The sequence below is a fragment of the Trichechus manatus genome, unplaced genomic scaffold (assembly GCF_000243295.1).
Source record: "Trichechus manatus latirostris isolate Lorelei unplaced genomic scaffold, TriManLat1.0 scaffold00026, whole genome shotgun sequence".
Classification (NCBI taxonomy): Eukaryota; Metazoa; Chordata; class Mammalia; order Sirenia; family Trichechidae; genus Trichechus; species Trichechus manatus.
The window spans coordinates 20,288,640-20,309,126 of NW_004443962.1; the positions used below are offsets into that span (position 1 = coordinate 20,288,640).

General features: G+C 37.5%; 1 protein-coding gene across 5 annotated transcripts in view; it reads right to left on the minus strand.

The window, feature by feature from the left end:
* Positions 1-249: 249 nt before the first annotated feature.
* The window catches only part of ATP6V1A (ATPase H+ transporting V1 subunit A), a 67,782-nt gene continuing 47,544 nt past the window's right edge, over positions 250-20,487 (minus strand). For 3 of the 5 annotated variants that reach the window (XM_004373676.2, XM_023728863.1, XM_023728862.1), the window contains 7 exons: positions 14,659-14,781; positions 14,455-14,569; positions 13,794-13,857; positions 12,236-12,439; positions 6,118-6,212; positions 4,374-4,545; positions 257-2,602 (listed from right to left, as the gene is read on the minus strand). In XM_004373676.2, the coding sequence (XP_004373733.1) occupies positions 2,510-2,602; positions 4,374-4,545; positions 6,118-6,212; positions 12,236-12,439; positions 13,794-13,857; positions 14,455-14,569; positions 14,659-14,781 (866 nt within the window). In that variant the 3' untranslated portion in view covers positions 257-2,509. Of the gene's footprint in view, positions 2,603-4,373; positions 4,546-6,117; positions 6,213-12,235; positions 12,440-13,793; positions 13,858-14,454; positions 14,570-14,658; positions 14,782-20,487 lie in introns of all 5 variants that reach the window. The other 2 variants (XR_002823618.1, XR_002823617.1) reach the window with 2 other exon arrangements.

Consider the following 20,487-nt stretch of genomic DNA (forward strand, 5'->3'; position numbering starts at 1 on the left):
GGGCACACCAGTCTAGTAAAGTGGATATGGGCAGGTGACGAACAGTTGACTACAGGTAATATTTTTGTGTGTTTTTTATCCTTATCCCTCACCATTTACTTTAGTTGCATATTTTGACTCCAGAACATTATGATAACAGTCACTAATAAATGTTTTTAAAAACTGGGTTCTAATATTTAAATATCTTTTATTTAGCATCTAGGTTCACCTTAAAGTTCATGCTGAGAACAAGTCTAAATATGAGGTGGTATGTTCTCTAGCAGACCTTGCCACACACACAAAAAGGAAGGAAATGTTAATTTAAATCGTTTTTTTATTCGTTCATAGATTTTAACAACTATACACAACTTTTAACACAAAGATAGTGAAATATCAAGAATAAGGAGGCAATATATACGACCTCTTCTATTCGTTCTTCAGGATGAAAGCAAATTTTCAAAGGGTACAATGTATGAGATTCAACCCTGGAAAAACACATACGAAACTTGTTTAACTGGCTCCACTTAGGACCAGGCACAGCACAATAAATATACAATTGCATCATCTTTTTAAAAGATTGTTTTAACTGTAACACATTCTTATTAAAGAAATATGATCAGTGCCCTAATCTGAAATTCTACAACACTGAGGTGAAGGGACACTTACAATGGATAGCTGAGCAGTTTCTCTAGCATCTTCACATTCACACTTCAACATTCTGAAAAGGAGTTAAGAATGGACACTGCAAACTCAGAATAACAAAAAAAAAACTTGGTCAAACTTTCTTCATCATATCATTCATTACTATTGCAATCCTAGTATGCTGGTAGGTTTAAGGTAGGAATAGAGATTTTGAAATCCTTTTACTTTCCACCAGTCATAGGGCCTCCGGTAGGAAGAAGCCACCCTAGAAGCAAACTGATTAAGCAGCATCATTAAGTCTACATCTCAACATATCATTGCATAATTTTTATCTGCCAATATTTGGAGGGGTTAAAAAAAGTTTCATGGAAGAATACCTTTCCTGAATAGCAGGCCACTGTAAGAACATGCAATCCGCAAGGATTTAAAGGAAACTATAGCTGAATTCTCTACTGATTACATCTTTCCCTCATAGGCCAAGAGAAATGTATTACCTAAACATTTTAATAACTACATATTGTGGCATCAAATTCTCTATCTATACTATTACACTTGGGTATTGGAGATTGTTACAACGTCCACACACTCTCTCCTCTTCCCAGGGAGGAAGAGATGGTGCACAAGTACTATTGGTCAGAAAGAGCTCCTGGGAAGTGCTCTGCAGTGTGCCTTATCACACACACAGGTACCATTATCTTTAAACAAATACCGAAAAGGCAGGATGAAATGATCTTTTTCACATGACACAGATCCTGTTTTCATAACAAGAACATTCCATCACCATTAACCACAATGGAAATTGCTCTGCTGCTGTGGCTACCGATACTTTGAAAAATCTTTTGAGCTAGTGAATGAAAAGGTACATGAAACAAGGTATTTCTGTAATTGGTAAACTGGTCAGTTAAAAATTCGACAAACGACACATCTCATTATTTTGTGAAAATAGAATGCTACCATGGCCCCAAGAATCACTACAGACCAGCTGGCCTGGAAAGGTGCATGCAGCTTTAACCACTATGAAACATCTTCTCTGTGGCATTTTAATGTCAATCACTGTCACACGGCTCTCAGAAGCCTAAGCTTCTAAGATGTCTGAGGATAAAAAACGGTGTGATATGGATCAAGTTTTCAGTGATTGTTTTAAATTTAACTTTAAAAAGAACTTACTAGTAATGTAGTATAATAGTCCTTGATACTGAATTTCTCCTAGTGAAATAAAACACATTTTAACAAGATGATGATAAACTAAGTTTGGCTGCCTGCCTCCTTTTTCACTTTTTTTAGGGGGTACTGATTCATTAATTGTGCTGGGCCTCACAACTGTGTTTTAAAAACAGTAAAGTTCCCAACACTTCCCTGAAAATATTCCTGATTCATACTGGGAAATCAATGTGTAATTGGAATATTAATCATTCATGTTTTAAAAAGGAAATACTTCCTACAAAGCAGTTACTTAGCAAATGCTAAGCTGCAAATCACCTTACTATACAGACGCTGAGTCCTTTCAAAGACTAGCTAGCCTTCCATTCTAAATCCATTGCAAATAGAGTACATGCAGTAGTCCTGTTTACAATTTAATGGAGATGAGGAAAGGGCAAACCTAGGAAATGGTTATGTCACCCTACATGACAGGTTACAGCAGTGTAGCCATTGTATATGTAATTACTACATTCACCACTTCAGATAAAGAATCAGGGAGGCCTTTCAAACACTGAGACAAAGGAATGTTTGTTTTATATAAGACCTACCAAATAAAAAGAGAAGCAAATGATAATGCACATAGGCACCAGTCTCAAAGCTGCACTATAGAGAAGCAAATGGTTTGAGATGAGAATTTAGGAAAATACATATGAGCTTGCTGAAGACAAGGAGGAAAGAAGTCACAGTTCTAATCTTCAAGGCTACGGAATGCATTCTGCATATCTTCAAGAAGTTGTGCGTAGTCTCCCTTGATCTTTGTCTCGCCATCTTTCACTGGATCCTAAAAAAAGACATTATAGGTTTCAATTTACCTTTGGAAAGCAATTTTTGGAACGTGTAGTAGCTAACATGCTTAATATAGTCTGAGCACCAGGTTAAGTGAGGCACAGGTAAACCACAGACAGGAGTAAAAATTATCCTTATTTTCCTTTTTTTTTCTTTAAGGCTAGAAATGTATAAATGAAGTAATACTCCAAGCAGACAGAAAGAAAACAAAATTCCAATTTTTTATTTTGCCTGCAAAGTGTATTCAAAGCCCAGTGACTTTACACTCAACAATGTGTACAATATTTGAAAGTTCCCAGCATCCCAAATTAGATACACGCCACTGCACATGATACTGGGAAGGAGCTATTAACTATTCAATGTCTGGTGGTGTCGCGCTGGACAGGGAAGTGAAGTTTGTAAAATAATCTTAAAATGCACCTCATCTAAAATCCTTATGGAAAGCAATAAAGTAATACGCATGAAAGAGACTTTAATGTGGTTAAGCTCTCTGACCAAATCATCCCACACCTGGGAATTTATACAAGGAAAGTACCAAAATCAATTACATAGTATGCACACTAAGTTGTACAAACCAACAACTGGAAATTTCCGAAATGCCTAAGAATAGGAAACACTACTCTTCAGCAGCAAAATAATTCTGCAGTAGAATATTTAACACCATAAAAAATTCCTGTGATATGTTAACTTGATACAATGGGTGTGTAAATGTAAGAAAGATATCACCTCCAATCACACTGTCAGAAATCATCACTTTTATATTATTATTGGTGTATTTTTTCTTATCCTCTTCCTATGAATACACACACAAACAAAATTTAGATCAAATTACACACAGAATTTTTCTGAATGCTGACTTTTTTCTCACTCATTATACCATTTCCCCATATCTTTAGGTCCTTGTCAAAAAAAAGATGCTGATGTCTTCATAATATTCTACTTATGGACATGCCATGTGTATCGTAGGCTCTGTTCACACCTGTATGACACTTAAAGATATTTAATAAGCAACTTTTTACATATATCCATCTAAAAAATCTCTAACTACTTCCTTGGGTTATATGCCTTGAAGTGAAATGACTGGACTCAAAGGGTATGAATATTTTTAAATTTTTGATACAGTGTCTATTTGTGCAGGTTTACTTTCAACCTAAAGTATAAACAAACTGTAAATATTTTTTTCAATATTACACTACATACACACTCAGAGTATCATTCTCAATAGGTAATTAGTAAATATGCCTAGATGTCAGGACTTAGAAATAATTAAATACAATTCAACTGATCAACTGTTTTAAAAACAATCTTATACATTTGAGTTTCTACTGATAATTTCACTCAAGTGTCTACTTACATCTGGCTTACTTCTAAAAGAATGAGAGGCCACTTAAAAGTTAAATATGGTGTGAAACAGGATAATTAAAAGAAGTAAACAGCACAGACGTCACTTCAGAAGAGCATGGGGGATATGTGTTAATAGGCACTTCAGGTAAAGTAATTACTGCTCAGCAATGAACTTAGTTCTGAATTTCCCAGTAGCTATGACAAAAAGGGAACACACGTCAACACTTATTTTAGATGTGGCACGCTATAATTTTTATCATTAGAATTCCTACTTGGGCATGATTTTAAGGCATGGTTTGGTTTTACAGAAACCGAGCAGGAGTGCAAATGATAAATGCAAGTTTCATACACCATGCTTGGGACTCAGTCAGAAAAAAGAAACATTTCCTACTAAAGAAAGTCACAGTAGAAATAAAACACACCTTGAATTTCATGGAGGAAAGTTTATAGAGGATCTCCCCCATGTGCTCACGGATAATGGACCATGTGACTTTATTGTCACTCTGGGCAGTGGTTTCAACAGCTCTACGGGCCATATCATAAAACGCAATCATGTTGGACAGCATTCCTACTGTCTTGTAGAATGGGCAGAACCTAGGGTAAATGAAGGTCAATTAACAAAAACAAAATTCTAAGCAGGCTCATACTTTACGTAAAACTTTATAAACTATCAAAGAATTAGTTTCTTTATTCAATACGCAGACTTCTTATATTTATTGGATAATACAGAAGGAATAAAAAAATAGGAAATACTAATAACTAGTTGGAATTTTTAGACAGAGAAGTCTCAGTACATAGAATGTATGTATGGAGATACATATTTTTTATTTACTTAAAGTGTTAATATTTCTTTTTTGCTGCTAAAAATATCAAACACATGAACACTAAAGTAACATTGCTACAATCTAATGACTCTCTGAGGGTCTGCTTTGGTACAACACAGTTAAAAGAGTAACCCAAATGGTAAAATAACTGGATGGTAAAGACTCTCTTGTGCTACTGAGTTACAGTGAATAAGGAAAAAAAACAATAACTGTAATTTCCAAAAGTTAACAGTAGCTCCTTTCCCCATTTACCCATAAACTCAAAAACCCCTGCCACTGAGTCATAGCGACCCTACAGCATTCAATGACACCCAAGCACACATATTCAACTTGGATCACATGCATTCTTACCCAAATGTGTCTGACACATTTAAACACATCTGTATACACAACGTAATGTATAATCCCTATCACACCTCTTCCAAAAAGCCTTCCCTTTGTTGAGATATCTTTGTGCGGGTGGTTCCTAGAGCTTAAGTTCCTGATACAGATTTCTGAGCCTTGCCAATATACTGTTATATTTTCTGATTGCTCTACATTTTGGCAATCCTTCTATTTTTCGGTCCCTTCTTCTGTCTTAAACGAGGCCAAATATGATTCGAGGGAGAAGAGCTAGTCCATAATGAAAGGGCTCAAACTCTCAAAGTTTAAAAGAAATGAGAAGGGTAGTAGCAGAGATAGTAATGAAAAGCAAGCCCCGAGCAGGAGTAACAGGGGCTGGCTGGGCATCTCACAGGGGCTTTGGTAGAAAGGAAGAGAAAGAGAACCCAAGAAATATGGCCGCAGAGTAGAAGAATTATTTAGGAAGAGAGACATAGGCGGTGGTTAGAGACAGTGAGAAATGCTTCTGAAGGGGGTAGTGATCTACAGGTTCTGGCACAATCTAAGCCACAATTTAATCTGATTACAGATGGTTGTAAAATGAGTGAAAATTATTATCTGTCATAACTGGACAAACGAGCAAAATCAAGATTCATAAAAAACCATACCTGGTGCTGTTAATTCCAACTCACAGCAACCCTACAAGACAGAGTAGAACTGCCCCACAGGGCTTCCAAGGATGCCGCATCTTTCTCCTATGGAGTGGCTGGTAGGTTAGAATCGCCAGCCTATCGTTTAGCAGCTAAGTGCTTTAATCACTGCACCACTAGGGTTCCTCAAAATCAAGACAAGGGGATATATAAGAGTCTTCATTAGCTGTCTGCTATTAATATAAAAAAATGAACCCTTACACTGAGTTAGAATGTGTCTGTACGAGGAAAAACGGTTTCAAGTGTGTAGGCAACTCCTTCCTCCAACACACGATACAAAATCTTCAAATAAAAAAATCAGTCTAGCTTACCTGTCATAAGGAGTATATCCATTTTGTTGTAGGAAGTCATCTTTAATAAGTTTTGCCACCTCCAGAGTGATTTTATCTGTTTCTGCTAAAGAAGCCTAGAAGATAAAAAATGTTATTTTGAGAAATATACTTCCAAAATGTAGGAGTGATGATAGTAATCTCTTAGGAAGCAGAGATTATAATCGATAATCATTTATCATTAATAAATTCTCTTCATAACTGCTTTTTGATTGATGTTCTTTTTTGAAACACTGTCTTCCTCATATCCTGGCTTGCTATCATGATTATCTGAATACTCAGTACTGAATCTGTTTTGGCAGAAGTCTATATAGCCCATATATAGTTAATTTTTTTTTTTAAACATTACCTGGTGCTTGTTGTTAGCTGCTGTTGTCAGCCCCTGACTCATGGCGACCCCGTGTATGACAGGATTGGACTGTGGTGATCCATAGGGTTTTCACTGGCAGATTTATGGAAGTAGATAGCCAGGCCTCTCTTCCTAGTCTGTCTTAGTCAGGAAGCTCCACTGAAACCTGTTCAGCATCACAGCAACACACAAGTCTCCAATGACAGAAGGGTGATGGCTGCACATGAGGTGCACTGGCCGCAAGTCAAAGCCAGGTCTCCCGCATGGAAGGTGTCTTAGTCACCTAGTGCTGCTATAACAGAAATACCACAAATGGATGGCTTTAACAAAGTGAAATTTATTCACTCACAGTCTAGTAGGCTAAAAGTCCAAACTCAGGGTGTCGGCTCCAGGGGAAGGCTTTCTCTCTCTCCTGGCTCTGGAGGACGGTCCTTCTCATCAATCTTCCCCTGGTCGAGGAGCTTCTCAGGTCCAGGGACCCTGGGTCCAAAGGACGCACTCTGCTCCAGTGCTTCTTTCTTGGTATGAGGTCCCGGACTCTCTGCTTGCTTCCCTTTCCTTTTATCTCTTGTAAGATAAAAGGTGGTGCAGGCCACACCCTAGGGAAACTCCCTTTACACTGAATCAGGGACGTGACCTTAGTAAGGGTGTTATACAGTCTCACCCTGATCCTCTTTAACATAAAATTACAATCACAAAATGGAGAACAACCACACAATACTGAGAATCATGGCCCAGCCAAATTGATACACACGTTTTTGGGGGGACATAATTCAATCCATGACGAACATGGTCATAAGTATGGTTTGTCTTAACTTGAGTATGTCATAAAGTTGAGAATTGATTCAACTTACTTAGTATAACTAAGATACAGAGCTTCACCATTTAAATAGCACTGCCTCAAAAGCTTTAACTTTTGCAATCACCCTACCATCATTAAGATAATACCACTGTTGCCAGGGTCACTAACAAGTTTGTGGAAAGGAAGAAGCCCAGAAAATTAACTAAAGTCTTATATACTCATGCACCACATTATAAATTTTCGGGCAAAGTCTGACCACATATACATCCATGGTCCCATAAGGTTCAGAAATACTGATTGGCAAACAGGATGTAGCAGACATTACACTCAAGAAACACTTCCAAACCGTGCAATGTTTTCATGAGCATCACAAAGGAGTACATGTCTTCGTCACCATGAATCATTTTTATGTATTTAACTCAAATTTTTAATACAACAGGCTTTATGGCAGTCTGTTAGGAGCCATCCATAAGTCAGATGTTCATAACCCAGGGAATGCCTTATATAATACGGTGCTCTCACAATGTCCAAATCATATAATGTCCTATTTCCCAGTATGTATTGTGGACATTAAGTGACATATGTATTCTCTATCTGTACTAAGTCCTTAAAGGTAAAGATCAGATCTTCTGTTTCATTTCTCCTCTTTTTTAAATCTCTTTTATTCTGATTCCCTCTCCAACCACAGAAAAATATTCAAATGTGTTTTATCCGTACCCTTTTGTTCCTATGAATTCACGTGAAACGTATATTTTATTTTACGCAAATATTTTTAATTATATAAGACATTCTGACTTGTGCCTTTGGCACTGTGTTTTTAAAAAAATCCGACCATGTTACAGTGTGTCATGCAGCTTCCAGCTCTTTTATACACAGTAAAACCTGTGAAGCTGGAACCTGTGCAAGGAGGAAACCTGTCAAGAGAAGGAAAACAAATATTTTCCACTAAAAAGAAAGACAAGTGGTAAGACTACATCCTGTCAGGGGCAGAAAACTTGCAAGACCGGAAAAAACAAGGCAGCCTGTCAAGTTCCAGCCTTCATAGGTTTCACTGTAGTTCATTTTCCATGGTGTGTATCTTTCATATTTTACTGTACATATTTTGCCCCAGTAAAGGGTACTCCTATTTCCTCTAACTCTCTGCTGCCACAAACACATCCCTTTAAGGGCCTGTTTCAGAAGTGGTACCACTAGGTCACAGGGTATACAAGCAAGTACAGGTAGTCCGTGCCTTACGAAGGGGTTCTGTTCCAGGAACTCTGTCATAAGTTGGTCTTGACGTCGTCGAATACCTCATTTTTTCCCTTAGTTTTCAGTATTTATTGTCTTTTATTATCAGTATCTTTATAAATTCGTCCTTTATTTGTTTTGGGGGATTGGAAACATTACACATAAACTTAGATATATTTTAATACCTACAGAAAAATAAATACATACATAAAAAAATATGCAAATCATAAAAATTTACTCCGACAATGAAGAGTTGGACGGCAATAACTACACTTTTGGAAGGTTCTGGATCATCTGTATTATCCCTGGGAGAGGGGATAACATTTCTAGTCAGAAAATTAGTGAGAAAAAGGACTGTATGGTTCTTTTCTTTTTTCCTTCATATATTTCACAGAAAACATCTCACTGCTTCCTGAATTTGCCTATCAACTTTAGCAAAGCGATCAGCATTTGGGTCCATGTTTTCAAGCAACAGAAGCCCCTGATTTAGTTTAGAAAAAACTCCAGCTAATCCTTCCACTGTAAAATTTTTTGACAATTTCTCTCCGTCCTCTTCCTCATTATCTTTTTCTTCTTCAGCATTTCTTTCCTCTTCAAAATCCATTACGTTCCGATCTGTCAATTCCCCATCTTTGCGATCTATGAGGTGCTCCACATCAGTGATACTTAAATACAGCGTTTTTGCCATATGGACAATTTTTCCACTGATCTCTTCTGTCATATCATCCTGATTAAATGCTTGGAGGATGCTCACAAAACTCAGCAATTTTCTCCATATCCCCGCACGCACTTTCCCCTAACTTCCTCGCAGGAAGCTGTAATGTTCCGGATACACTGACGGCTGTAAGTGCAGTTCATCATGACTTGAGTATGTTGTAAGTCGGGGACCACTTGTACTGTCGGACTGCGATCCACCATGGCAGCACTCCACGGCACTCCCCCAGGTACAACGGCTCCTCCATCTCCCGCAACACCTGGCATTATTGTGCTTTCTAACTTTTGTCGTTCTAACTAGTGTAACATGATATCATGTTCTTTCTAATTTGCATTCCTCTTTGGTATTACTAAGTTTAAGCATTTTTCCCCGTCTATCGGGTTTCCTCTTCTATATTCTTTTGTTCGTGTTTCTGTTGTGATTCCAGTCTTCTTGCTGACTTACGGGAATGAATTCCTTCTACATTTTAGGTATTAGTCATTTGTAGATGTTGCAAACTTTTCTCCTAATCTCTTACCTTTATCCATGGTAAAAAAATCTTTAATTTTTATGTCAGTAGAACAATATTATTTTCTTTTGTCTTATGGCTTGGGCTTAAAGTGATTTGCTGAAGCTCTTTCCCAACCCTAGGTCAAAAGATATTCTCCTATGTTGTCTTCTATTAACTTGAAAGTCCTACCTTTCACACTTAAATTGCTAATCCATCTGGAGTTTACCTCTGTATGTGGAAGTACGTAGCAATCATTTTATTTTTCTCCAAATAGTGAGCAGTCTTCCTACCATCATTGACTAAACAATTCATTGTCCCCTCACTCGATGCGTGGTACCATCTTTACAATATCAAGTGCCCACATATACAGGAGTCTGTTTCTGCTCTGTTCCACTGGTCTATTTCACCAATACCACACTGTTTGTATTACTATGGCTTTGTATTAATATCCAATAGGATCATCTTTTATTTCACTTATTAGTTTTTAAATGTTTTCCATAATGGAAACATATATTTTTAGTTAATACCTAAATTCTAGTTTTTGTTCTTATTTACTAATTGTTATTGCCATATACAGAAATACTATTGATTTTTTGTTATATTTATCCTGAATCTAGAATCCTCACAAAATAGCTTCTTTGTTAATCCTCTTGGTTGTTCTAGTTAGATAAGCACATTATCTTAAAATAATGACATTTTTATCACTTTCTTCAAGCTTTTCTTTCTTCGTTCCTTACAGTCTCGGTATTCTTTTGTTATTGGTATTGTATCGTCAGAAATGACAGCAAGCGTTCTTGTCTTAATCCTGCTTTTTAAAGGAACGTACCTGAAATTTCTGTATTAGGTAAAATATTTCCCTAAGTTTTGGTGTATTATTTTTAACAAATTGAGGTAGTTCCCTTCTATTCCATGTTTGCTAAGAAGTTTTAAAAATTATAAATAAGTATGAAACTTCAAATATTTTTTCTGCATTGGCTGAGATATCCTTTTCTCCATTACATTAATAGATTTTCTGTGCTGAATCATCTTTTCATTCCTGAGATAAACTCTACTTGCTTATTTTTAATACTCTACTCTGGATCTAGTAAGCTAATATTTTATTTACGATTTTCACACTTACATTCATAAACAAAATGAACCTATAATTTTCTTTTCTTATATTGTCTTTATCTGGTTTTGGGGGTCTTTTATTTCTTGCTCTTCTTATAGGACCACCTGATCAAAAACCAAACCTGTTACCGTTGAGTCGATTCCGACCCATAGTGACCTAAAAAGAGTAGAACTGGCCCATAGGGTTTCCAAGGAGCGGCTGGTGGATTCGAACTGCCAACCTTTTGGTTAGCAGCTGAGCTCTTAACCACTGTGCCACCAGGGCTCCTACAGGGCCACAGTACTCTATATGTAATTAGTATTTAATATATGCTACCTAATAATCTTACATTTTGTTGGAAAAAAGTAGGCGGTAATTTTACAAGCAATAATAAAAAGAGCAGAACCAGACAGGGAACGCCAGAGTCCTGACTAGCACTGTATACTGTCTTAGAAGTCATTCAATTCTGGAATACGATTTGGCCAAATTTAATTACGCTATCCTATGAAACATCAAGACACAGACACAAGAATGTAAGTCACTTGTTTAAGGTCACATAGTTAATTTCTAGGGAAACTGAAACTAGAATCCAATCGTTCTGATTCTTAGCCCTAGTGTCCCTACAAAAATGTATGTTAATAGATCCTAACTCTACCACCTCTAACGTGGTAGATTTCAATTTTAAGAAACAAAAATAAATCCAGTGTTTCTTATCTATAATATACCCAGCATTGCACTAAGTGCTGTAAAGGATTTAAAAACAAGAAGATAAGGACTTTAATAATTAGTTACTTATTTTAATGGCCATTCTCAAGTGCCAGCCCCTCCTTGAATCTGGGCAGGCTCTGACCAAAGGAGTAAGACAGACGGAAGCGACATTATGCTGGTTTTTGAGCCCAGGCTTAAGAGGCTAGCAGTTTCCTCTTCTTTTTAACACTCACTCTGGGAGCAGTGAACTGACATGTGGTGATAAGATGTGGACAGACAAACGCTGGCCATTCTCCAGCTTTCTCAGCCATCCCAGCCCAGGCTGCAGACATGAGTGAAGACACTTTCAGCAACTACAGCCTCAGCCAGCTTAAGACTGCAACTGTGTGAAGAGCCCCAAGCGAGAACCACCCAAAGGGTCCATCAACCCCAGAGCTGGCAGCAAGACATTGTTTTAAGCCACTAAGTGTTGGAGTGATTTGTCACTCAGCAATAGACAACCAAAACAATAATCATCTTTCTGTCTTCTATAATACAAGCAGGTCCCTGAAGTATGGGCTGAATGAAGAAATAATCTAAAACTCAATTAGTTTAAAAATATATTTGATGAATACTTACTTTTCTGGGCAAGAATCTACATATCCAGGGCTCTATCTGTTCTTACTACATTCTAGTATAACCCACAGATGTCTTCCCTATGGGATTGAACCACTCACCTTTCCCACAAGCTGTACAATTTCTGCCAGGTCTTCTTCTTCCTGCAGAATCTCCTTAGCTTTGGTCCTCAGAGGAACAAACTCTGTGAAGTGTTTGTCATAGTACTCATCCAAGGCACGCATGTACTTGCTGTAGCTGATTAGCCAATTGACAGAGGGGAAATGCTTGCGCTGAGCTAATTTCTTATCTAAGCCCCAAAATACCTGATTAAAAAAATAAATAACATATTTTTCTTAAAAAACAAAATAAAAACTTACTGAGGTATATTTGTTTATCCTAAATATGTCCAAAATATGTAATTCTATAATTTACTGGTTAAATTATATATATTTTTAAAACATACCCATTGTAATTAAAATAGAAATTGTCAATTAAAAAATGTTTTCTTTTCAGGGTGGGAAGTGCCTATGAATTAAATTCAAAATTTATCTCGATTCCTTTAATGGTAAGTCACACTGAGAGAAAAAACAAAAACTGGCTCCTCTGCAGATTACTACAGTGCAACAGAAAGAGATGAACCAGAGGGTGCCTACTGTGCTGACACAGGCCTTCTACTTTGGCTAAAAACCTCTAAATGTTCTCATAAAATCCAGTTCCCTATGATTAACCTCACTCTCTCCTTCGCCTGCAATTTAAAACTCAAAATTCTGGCCAATGTTGATGACTTCAAACTGTTTTGCTCCTCTCTTTTGCTTATACTCAAGATACACAAGAAACAGTAAGAATAAAACAATTTGTTTCATATCTTCAGAATTGTAAATTTAGCCTCACAGCACATATTGTTTTTCCCACATGAACAGTAACACATATTTTTATGACTATACCACTTTTGTTTTGACTATATTTCTATTTTTTATGCATCTTTTATTTAAACTTCTTTTAACTGCCAAGTTGGGTAACTGCTAAAATTCATACCTTGTTGCTGGGAAGCAGCTGCCTAGGCAGAAACTACATTTTCTAGCCTTGCTTGCACCTGGGTGTGGCCAATGAAATGAGTAGAAGGGCAATGTCACCTTTGGGCCCTAGGTTCAAGAAATGAGTATGTCTTCTCCACACCGTTCCCCTTCTGTCAGCCAGATGCAGGTGATTTCTAGACTAGGTGATCGTGGCACCATAAAATGGAAGGAGCCCTGGTCTCTGAATTACTTACTGAGTGAAGGAGATCCACTCTCTGATAGGATCATCGGCCTTGGACTATATCATGAGGAGAAATACTACTGGGTTTTTGTCATTATACATTTTTTTGATGTATTTTTTTCTATAACTAGGGTTACTCTAACCTAAAGGGTGGTATTACTCTAACACTAATAATCCCTTGCTTCTTCTGGATCTATTTTGTCCCCTTCCCACTTAACCCTTGGTAAAGAACTAAGAAAGAACATATAGTATTAAAAGCTCTTAGTGGTAAGAATGTTACTAAAAAAAAACCTTTACCATTGCCTACAATCACTCTATAATGATCAAGTTAAGTACTCATGATGATCTGTGCAACATTAGCAAGCCTAGCTGACGGCAGGGGGAAGGCTCAGAAGTTGATTAGACCATGGAAAGACATACCTGAACAATACCAAGAGTAGCAGATGTAACTGGATCAGAGAAATCACCACCAGGTGGAGAAACTCTGAATTAAGAAGAAAAGAAAAACAAAAACAGTCATTAGAAACGCCTATGAAAAATAACCTGGATGAAAAAGTCAATTTTTGATGAGGAACGTGTAAATAACTTTAGAAATGGCATTTGGAAAGAAAATCTTATGTAACAATCTTAAATAAAAACTAATATTAAATTGCAAATAGGAATGACAACTATTAAAAATTGTCTAGTACAAGAAATGAAACAGATGTTTTATTATAATCATTTTCAATATTCTAATCAAAAGATGAAGGAGGAAGGAAGTAGAAGGAGGGAAAAGATCCAAGAACCAAGTATGGTTTTACTTACTGACCTTGAATCTTTGCTTTGCTTTTATTATGATGCAATCTTACCTTAACATTTCTATAATTTTTAAGTTTATTCTTGAGGTATTGTGACTTGAATACAATAAGCCAACCCAGTCAAACATATGCAACTAGAACACACAGAGATGCCCTAAGCACGTGCATCTTCAAAGAGCTCTAGAGTGCAACCTTGGTTAAGAACCACTGACTCAGAGGAACCAAAACGTATTCGTTAGAATCAATGACTCTTTTCTTTTGAAAAGTAGAGTTTGGATGCTTACGCTCCCACAATGCTGACACTCCCTTCTCTCTCAGGATTTCCAAGACATTTCACCCTGCCTGCTCGCTCATAAAAAGAGGCCAGACGGGCACCAAGATATGCAGGATATCCACTATCTGAAAAATGAAACGAAATTTAAAGAAAGGTTCAAAGCCAGCCCCCCAAATCATACCTGTTTTGCTTATAAGCCAATACAGTGACTTACCTGCAGGCATTTCAGCTAAGCGACCAGAGATTTCTCTAAGGGCCTCAGCCCATCTGGAGGTAGAGTCAGCCATCATACTGACATGATAGCCCATGTCACGGAAATATTCCGACAGCGTGATTCCTAAAGGGAAAGAATATTAAAAGTTATAATCCTAGATTGTATAATCCCATCCTGACTTTTTCACCCTTAAGTTTAAGAAAAGTTTAAAGCAATAGGTACATGAGGTAGACTGATAGCTGTTTATCAAATTCTGATCTTCTTCTGGCACACTAATGAACTTGCATTCCCTAGCCTTCTTTGCATTTAGATACGGCCATGTAACTCTAGCTAATGGCAGAGTAATGGCAGAGCTTTTGTCAGCCTAGGCCCCATCCCAGAATGATGCAGTAAAGAACAGCCCCCTGACCACTGAGTGTTAAATGAGCAAGAAATAAACATCTATTATGGAGAGCAAGTATATGCTTAGGTTTATTCTGGCCATGGACTAGGCTACCCTAATAGAATACACATTTTAAAAGGCCAGGGAAAACTTTCCCTCCATTCTTTGTGTAAATGATTAAGTTTGAAATTCATTTCCAAATGTAGCTATATATCATATCTTTTTTGTACCAAAAATAAACAAATTTAAAAAACCCTTAACTAATTAATCTGTTATTTCATCAAAAGTAACATGTTATCAACATGAGCAACACCCTCAATTATCCAGACTATTCTGCTCTGCAAATCAGGTCCGATCCAGCAAAGGCGTAATACAGGAAATCATCTAAAGGTGGCTAGTATACAGAAAGAAGCCCTGGGTTCTAGTTCTAGTTTTGTCATTAACTAGCTATGGGACCTTGACTTCCCAGTGTGGCTTCCTAATCTGTTAAAACGGAATGACACATATCAGATGAAATGATACGTGTTCTACGCAACTCTAAGAAGTCCTGGAATCTAATGTCCTCGTACTTTTATTTTACCAATAAAGAAACAGCAGCATAGCTAAGTAAAATAAAATAGTTGCTGGAAAATTCAGCATGTTACATCATTCAGAATAAAAAATACTAAATTCTGCAGCTTCCATAAAGCAGTCCTATGAACAAAATCTTAAGAAACATCACTTATCATTATTAAGGCTTGAAAAACAGGATAATCATCACATTTTCAAATCTGATAAAACAGCTCCTCCTTTCTACATGCATGGCTGTGTTTTAAGTCCCTGTGTTGACATGTCATTAATACTGTGTATGTATACCAGAAAGACTGGCTGGAAGAGACAAGGGACAAACACACAAGGATAAACCTCAAAAAGCTCCATTCATATACCTGAAGAGGTCAGCGCCTCCAACACAAAACCAAAAAACACCTCAGACAAAAGCCAAAGACAAACAAACTGGGAAAACTTACTTGCAACTCATGACAGATAAAGGACTAACTTCCTTAATAACCAGAGAGCTTTCACAAATCAATATGAGAAACAACTACCGTTTAAAAGGAAAACGGACAGAAGACAGTTTTCAAATAATCAATAAGCACAGGAAAGATGCCAGCTTATTGTTAAGAAATACAGGTGTCTAACAAAGCATGCATAGTAAAATGCTAATTGTCAAATCTAGGTGCTGGGTATATGGGAGTTCCACCTTTCTATATGTGTGATAACTGTAAGAAAATGTTGAAAAGCCTGGCATTGGTGAGAATGTGCAGAAACAGACCCTTATCCACTGTTATCCGTTTTGAAGAGCTAGCAGAATTTAACATTTGAATTCCAGTTGTACTCTCAGCACTTTTACTCCTAAGAACCTACCCTATAGAGATGTGCAAAGAAACAAGTGCATAAAAGCAAAAAGTGAACAGTGTAAAGAAACATGTACAAGGATATTCACTGTTGCATGGTCTGTGACAGCAAAAATTATAAATAATCCAAATGTCCATGAATAAGATGATGGCTAAACAGATCATGATACATCCTTACAAAGTGATACTATGTGGCCATTTAAAAGAATGAGACAGACGTCTGTCTTAAAATGGTAAACGAATATATCAGTTCCTCCTTGTCCTCCTAAGAGTTACTACAAAACAAGGAGAACAAGAAATATAGAAACACAAACTATCATCAAAAGCAGCTGTTGTCAGTTGTCCTCAAGTCAGTTCTAACTCATGGTGACCCACGTATGCAGAGTAGAACTGCTCCATAGGGTTTTCAAGGCTGTGACCGTTCAGAAGCAGAAAACGAGGCCTGTCTTCCAAGGAGCCTCTGGGTGGGTCTGAATTGCCAACCTTTTGGCTAGCAGTCAAGTGCTTAACCGTTTGTGACACCCAGGGACCATCAAAAGCTAGAAGACATGTTTAATTCCACAACAAAATAATAAAGAAAGCCACCAAATGAGGTAAAAATCAAACTAGGGTACGGAAAAACACTAAGAAGTCACCTGAGGCTGTAGATCTCAGACGAGGAGGGCGCAGGCTGAGAGGCAAAACCAAGAATCCTTTGTCTGGGACATTGTAAAAAGGGGTTATGGCTAGTGGCAAGAGTTTCTTGGACCCGGTTTAGCACCAAGGAGAGGCAGGGAGGTGGAAACGAACATGAAACACGCAAATACTCCTATTTTCAGTAAGTAAGTGGTAGGTGAGGCAGGGTGGAAGAGAAAGAATTCATTGTGAGAGACTTGCAGTTGCTGATTTCTGTTGGCAGAAAAGACGCAAACAGTAAAATAACTTACACGACTCCGTGCTGTAACAAACGTCACAGGATACCACGAAGAATTCCTGCTGCCGTGGACCACAGCCATAGCCACCCCCTCCCTCTCCTACAGGGATGAATAACGGTAATAAACACCAGAACAGGAACTAAACAAAGACACCACAAGAAAAAAGAAGGGGAAACTACAATGATGGTCAAAGAACCTTCCTGAGGAACAGATGTAAACTAACCACAGGACATTTAACTAAAAAAAAAATAATGCAGTTCCCTCAAAAAATAAAATTTTAAGGAATATATAGCACAGTAAGAGGAGAGGCTGCATAAGCCAGCAGAATTCAGCAAGGAGCTGGAAGAAAAATAAAACCATAACAGAAATGAAGGTTTCATCAGAAGCAGCACGAAGAATAAACAGTCTATCCTGTGAACGAATGGAGAAAAGCTAAATAGCAAGTATCAGAGAGGAAATGATATATATTCGAAGACAGATAAAGGAGATCCAACACGTCTGTTTGTTATGCTTGAAGAAGATAAAACAGAAAACTGTCAGGTAAAATTCTAGAAAAATTTCCAGAATAAAAGACGTATTCATAGAATGAAAGGGCACTATGTGTCAGAAAAAGTTATCAAAACTATCAATTCTGAGATACAGCTTTCAAACCTAAAAATGAAACCCCTTGGGACATTTGGGCAAAAAGAAAAAATGTCTTATAAAAGGAAAAAAAATCATTTAATGCTAAAATATAGTGAAGTAAAACCTATAAGAGTTCTTAAGGAAATTAATAATCCAGGAATTTTATATTCAAACAAACTACTGTTAAAGTTTAAAGGCGGTAGAAAGAAAAAAGTTTATGAAAAAACAAGTGTTCACAGAAAATAGTTTCCATGAGCCTTTACTGAAAAACCTTCCAGAAGTCAGGTCCCAGCCAACCAAGAAACAAAAGAAGCCAGAGGACCCCCCGTAGGCACAAGCCTCACAGCCTGCAGACTGAGACCAACACTGAGGTTCTGGCTACAGAACAGGACACAAGTATTACCAAGCGGAAAATGCAGAAATAAAAGTACTAAAAGTTGGGATGAAAGCGGGAGCAGAGATGGACGGTAATATATAAATAAACTGATTTCCTAATGTTTTATATCCAGCAGTCAAAATATTGTAACTCAAAGCTGGTAATACAAGTTATAGAGGTACAGGTATATTTCAAGATAGATCAGTGGCAAAAGACATAGCGAGAAAAAAAAGGTGGTAGAAAATATATCATTTGATAGTTATTAAAAAGATTGGGAAACTTCTACAACAACAGAAAGAGAAACCCCCCAATCAAAAATGGGCAGAGAACTTACAGACACTTCACCAAAGAGGATGGTCAAACGGCCAACAAGCACATGAAAAGATGCTCCACCTCATTACCCACTGTTGTGGTCAGGTGTCCTCGGGTCGATTTTGACTCATAGCGATCCCACGTGACTGAGCAGAACTGCCCCCATAGGGTTTTCTAGGCTGTAATCTTTATGGAAGGAGCCCTGGTGGTGCAGTGGTTAAACAGCTTGGCTGCTAACCAGAAGGTTGGCGGTTGGAGCCCACCAGCTGTTTCCTGGGAGAAAGATGTGGCAGTCAGCTTCCATAAAGATTTACAGCCTTGGAAACCCTATGGGGTGGTTCTACTCTATTCTATAAGGTTGCTATGAGTCAAAATCGACTTATCGGCAATGGGCTTGGCTTAGTTTTTTTTTCTAATTTCTATGGGAGCAGATTGCCAGGTCTTTGTCCAGCAGAGTGGCTAGGTGGGTTTAAACCACCAACTGTTTGGTTAGCAGCAAAGCACTTAACTGTTGCCTACCAGGACTCTTTCACTAGCCATTAAAAACCAAACTCATTGCTGTCAAGTCCAGGGCTCCTTCTTCATTAGCCATTAAGGAAATACAAAGGAAAACTTCAATGAGATACCACCTCACCCCATTAGAATAGCAATGATAAAATTAAAAAAAAGGAAAACAACAAGTGTTGGTGAGGTGGTGGAGAAACTGGAACCCTCATCCATTGCTGGTGGGAAAGTAAAATGGTGCGGTCACTGTGGAAAACAGTTTCGGGATTCCTCAAAAAGTTGAACACAGAACTACCACATAACCCAGCAATTCCAATTTTAGGTATATACTCAGAAGAAATGAAGGCAGGAATGCAAACAGAAACCTATACATCAATGTTCATTGTAACACATTTCACAATAGCCAAAAGGTGGAAGCAACAGAAATATCCATCAATAGATGAATGGACAAACAAAATGTGGTACGTACACACAATGGAATACCACTCGGCCATAATGCATGTCACAACATGGATGAATGCTGAAAACTTCAGGCTGAGCAAAATAAAGTCAACCACAAAACCCAAATATATAATCTCACCTATGTGAAATAAGCAAATACATAGAGATAAAAGATTATTAGTGGTTACAAGGAGTGGAAAGGAGGGGAAAAGGTGTACTTTTTGCTTAGGGGGTATTGAGTTTATGTTAATATTGAGTTATGTTAATAGTGGTGGAATGACTTGGAAAGGGATAGTCTGAGAATGGTTGCACTGCTTGAACAACGAAATCAATGTTACCGAATTGCACCTGTAGAAACTGATGAACTGGCATATGTTTTGTTATGTATATTTAAACCACAATAAAATTAAAAAAATATTGGGGGCTCCATAAATGTCTTTTATTGACTTATGCTCAAGACATATAAGTAAAAAAATTTAAACTACTTTTAAATTAAAAAATAAACTACTTTTTTTTTGCTTTTAAAATTTTTCTCTTTTTTTATTGTTGTAATTAAATGAAGTTTACATTTCAAGTTAGTCTCCCATATAAAATTTTTATACATACATTGTTATGAGACCCTAATTGCTCACCCCATTCTGCAACAGTACACTCCTCCTTTCCACCCCTGATTCCCCATGACCATTCAACTATCTCCTAACCCTCTCTGCCTTCCCATCTCACCTGTGGACAGAAGCTGCCCCTTTAGTCTCTTGTATCTACTTGACTAAGAGGCACACTCTTTATGAGTATCACTTTATGTCCCACAGTCCAATCCAATCCCTGTCTGAAGAGTTGGCCTTGGAAATTGTTTTAGTTCTGGGCTGATAGAGAGTCCAGGGG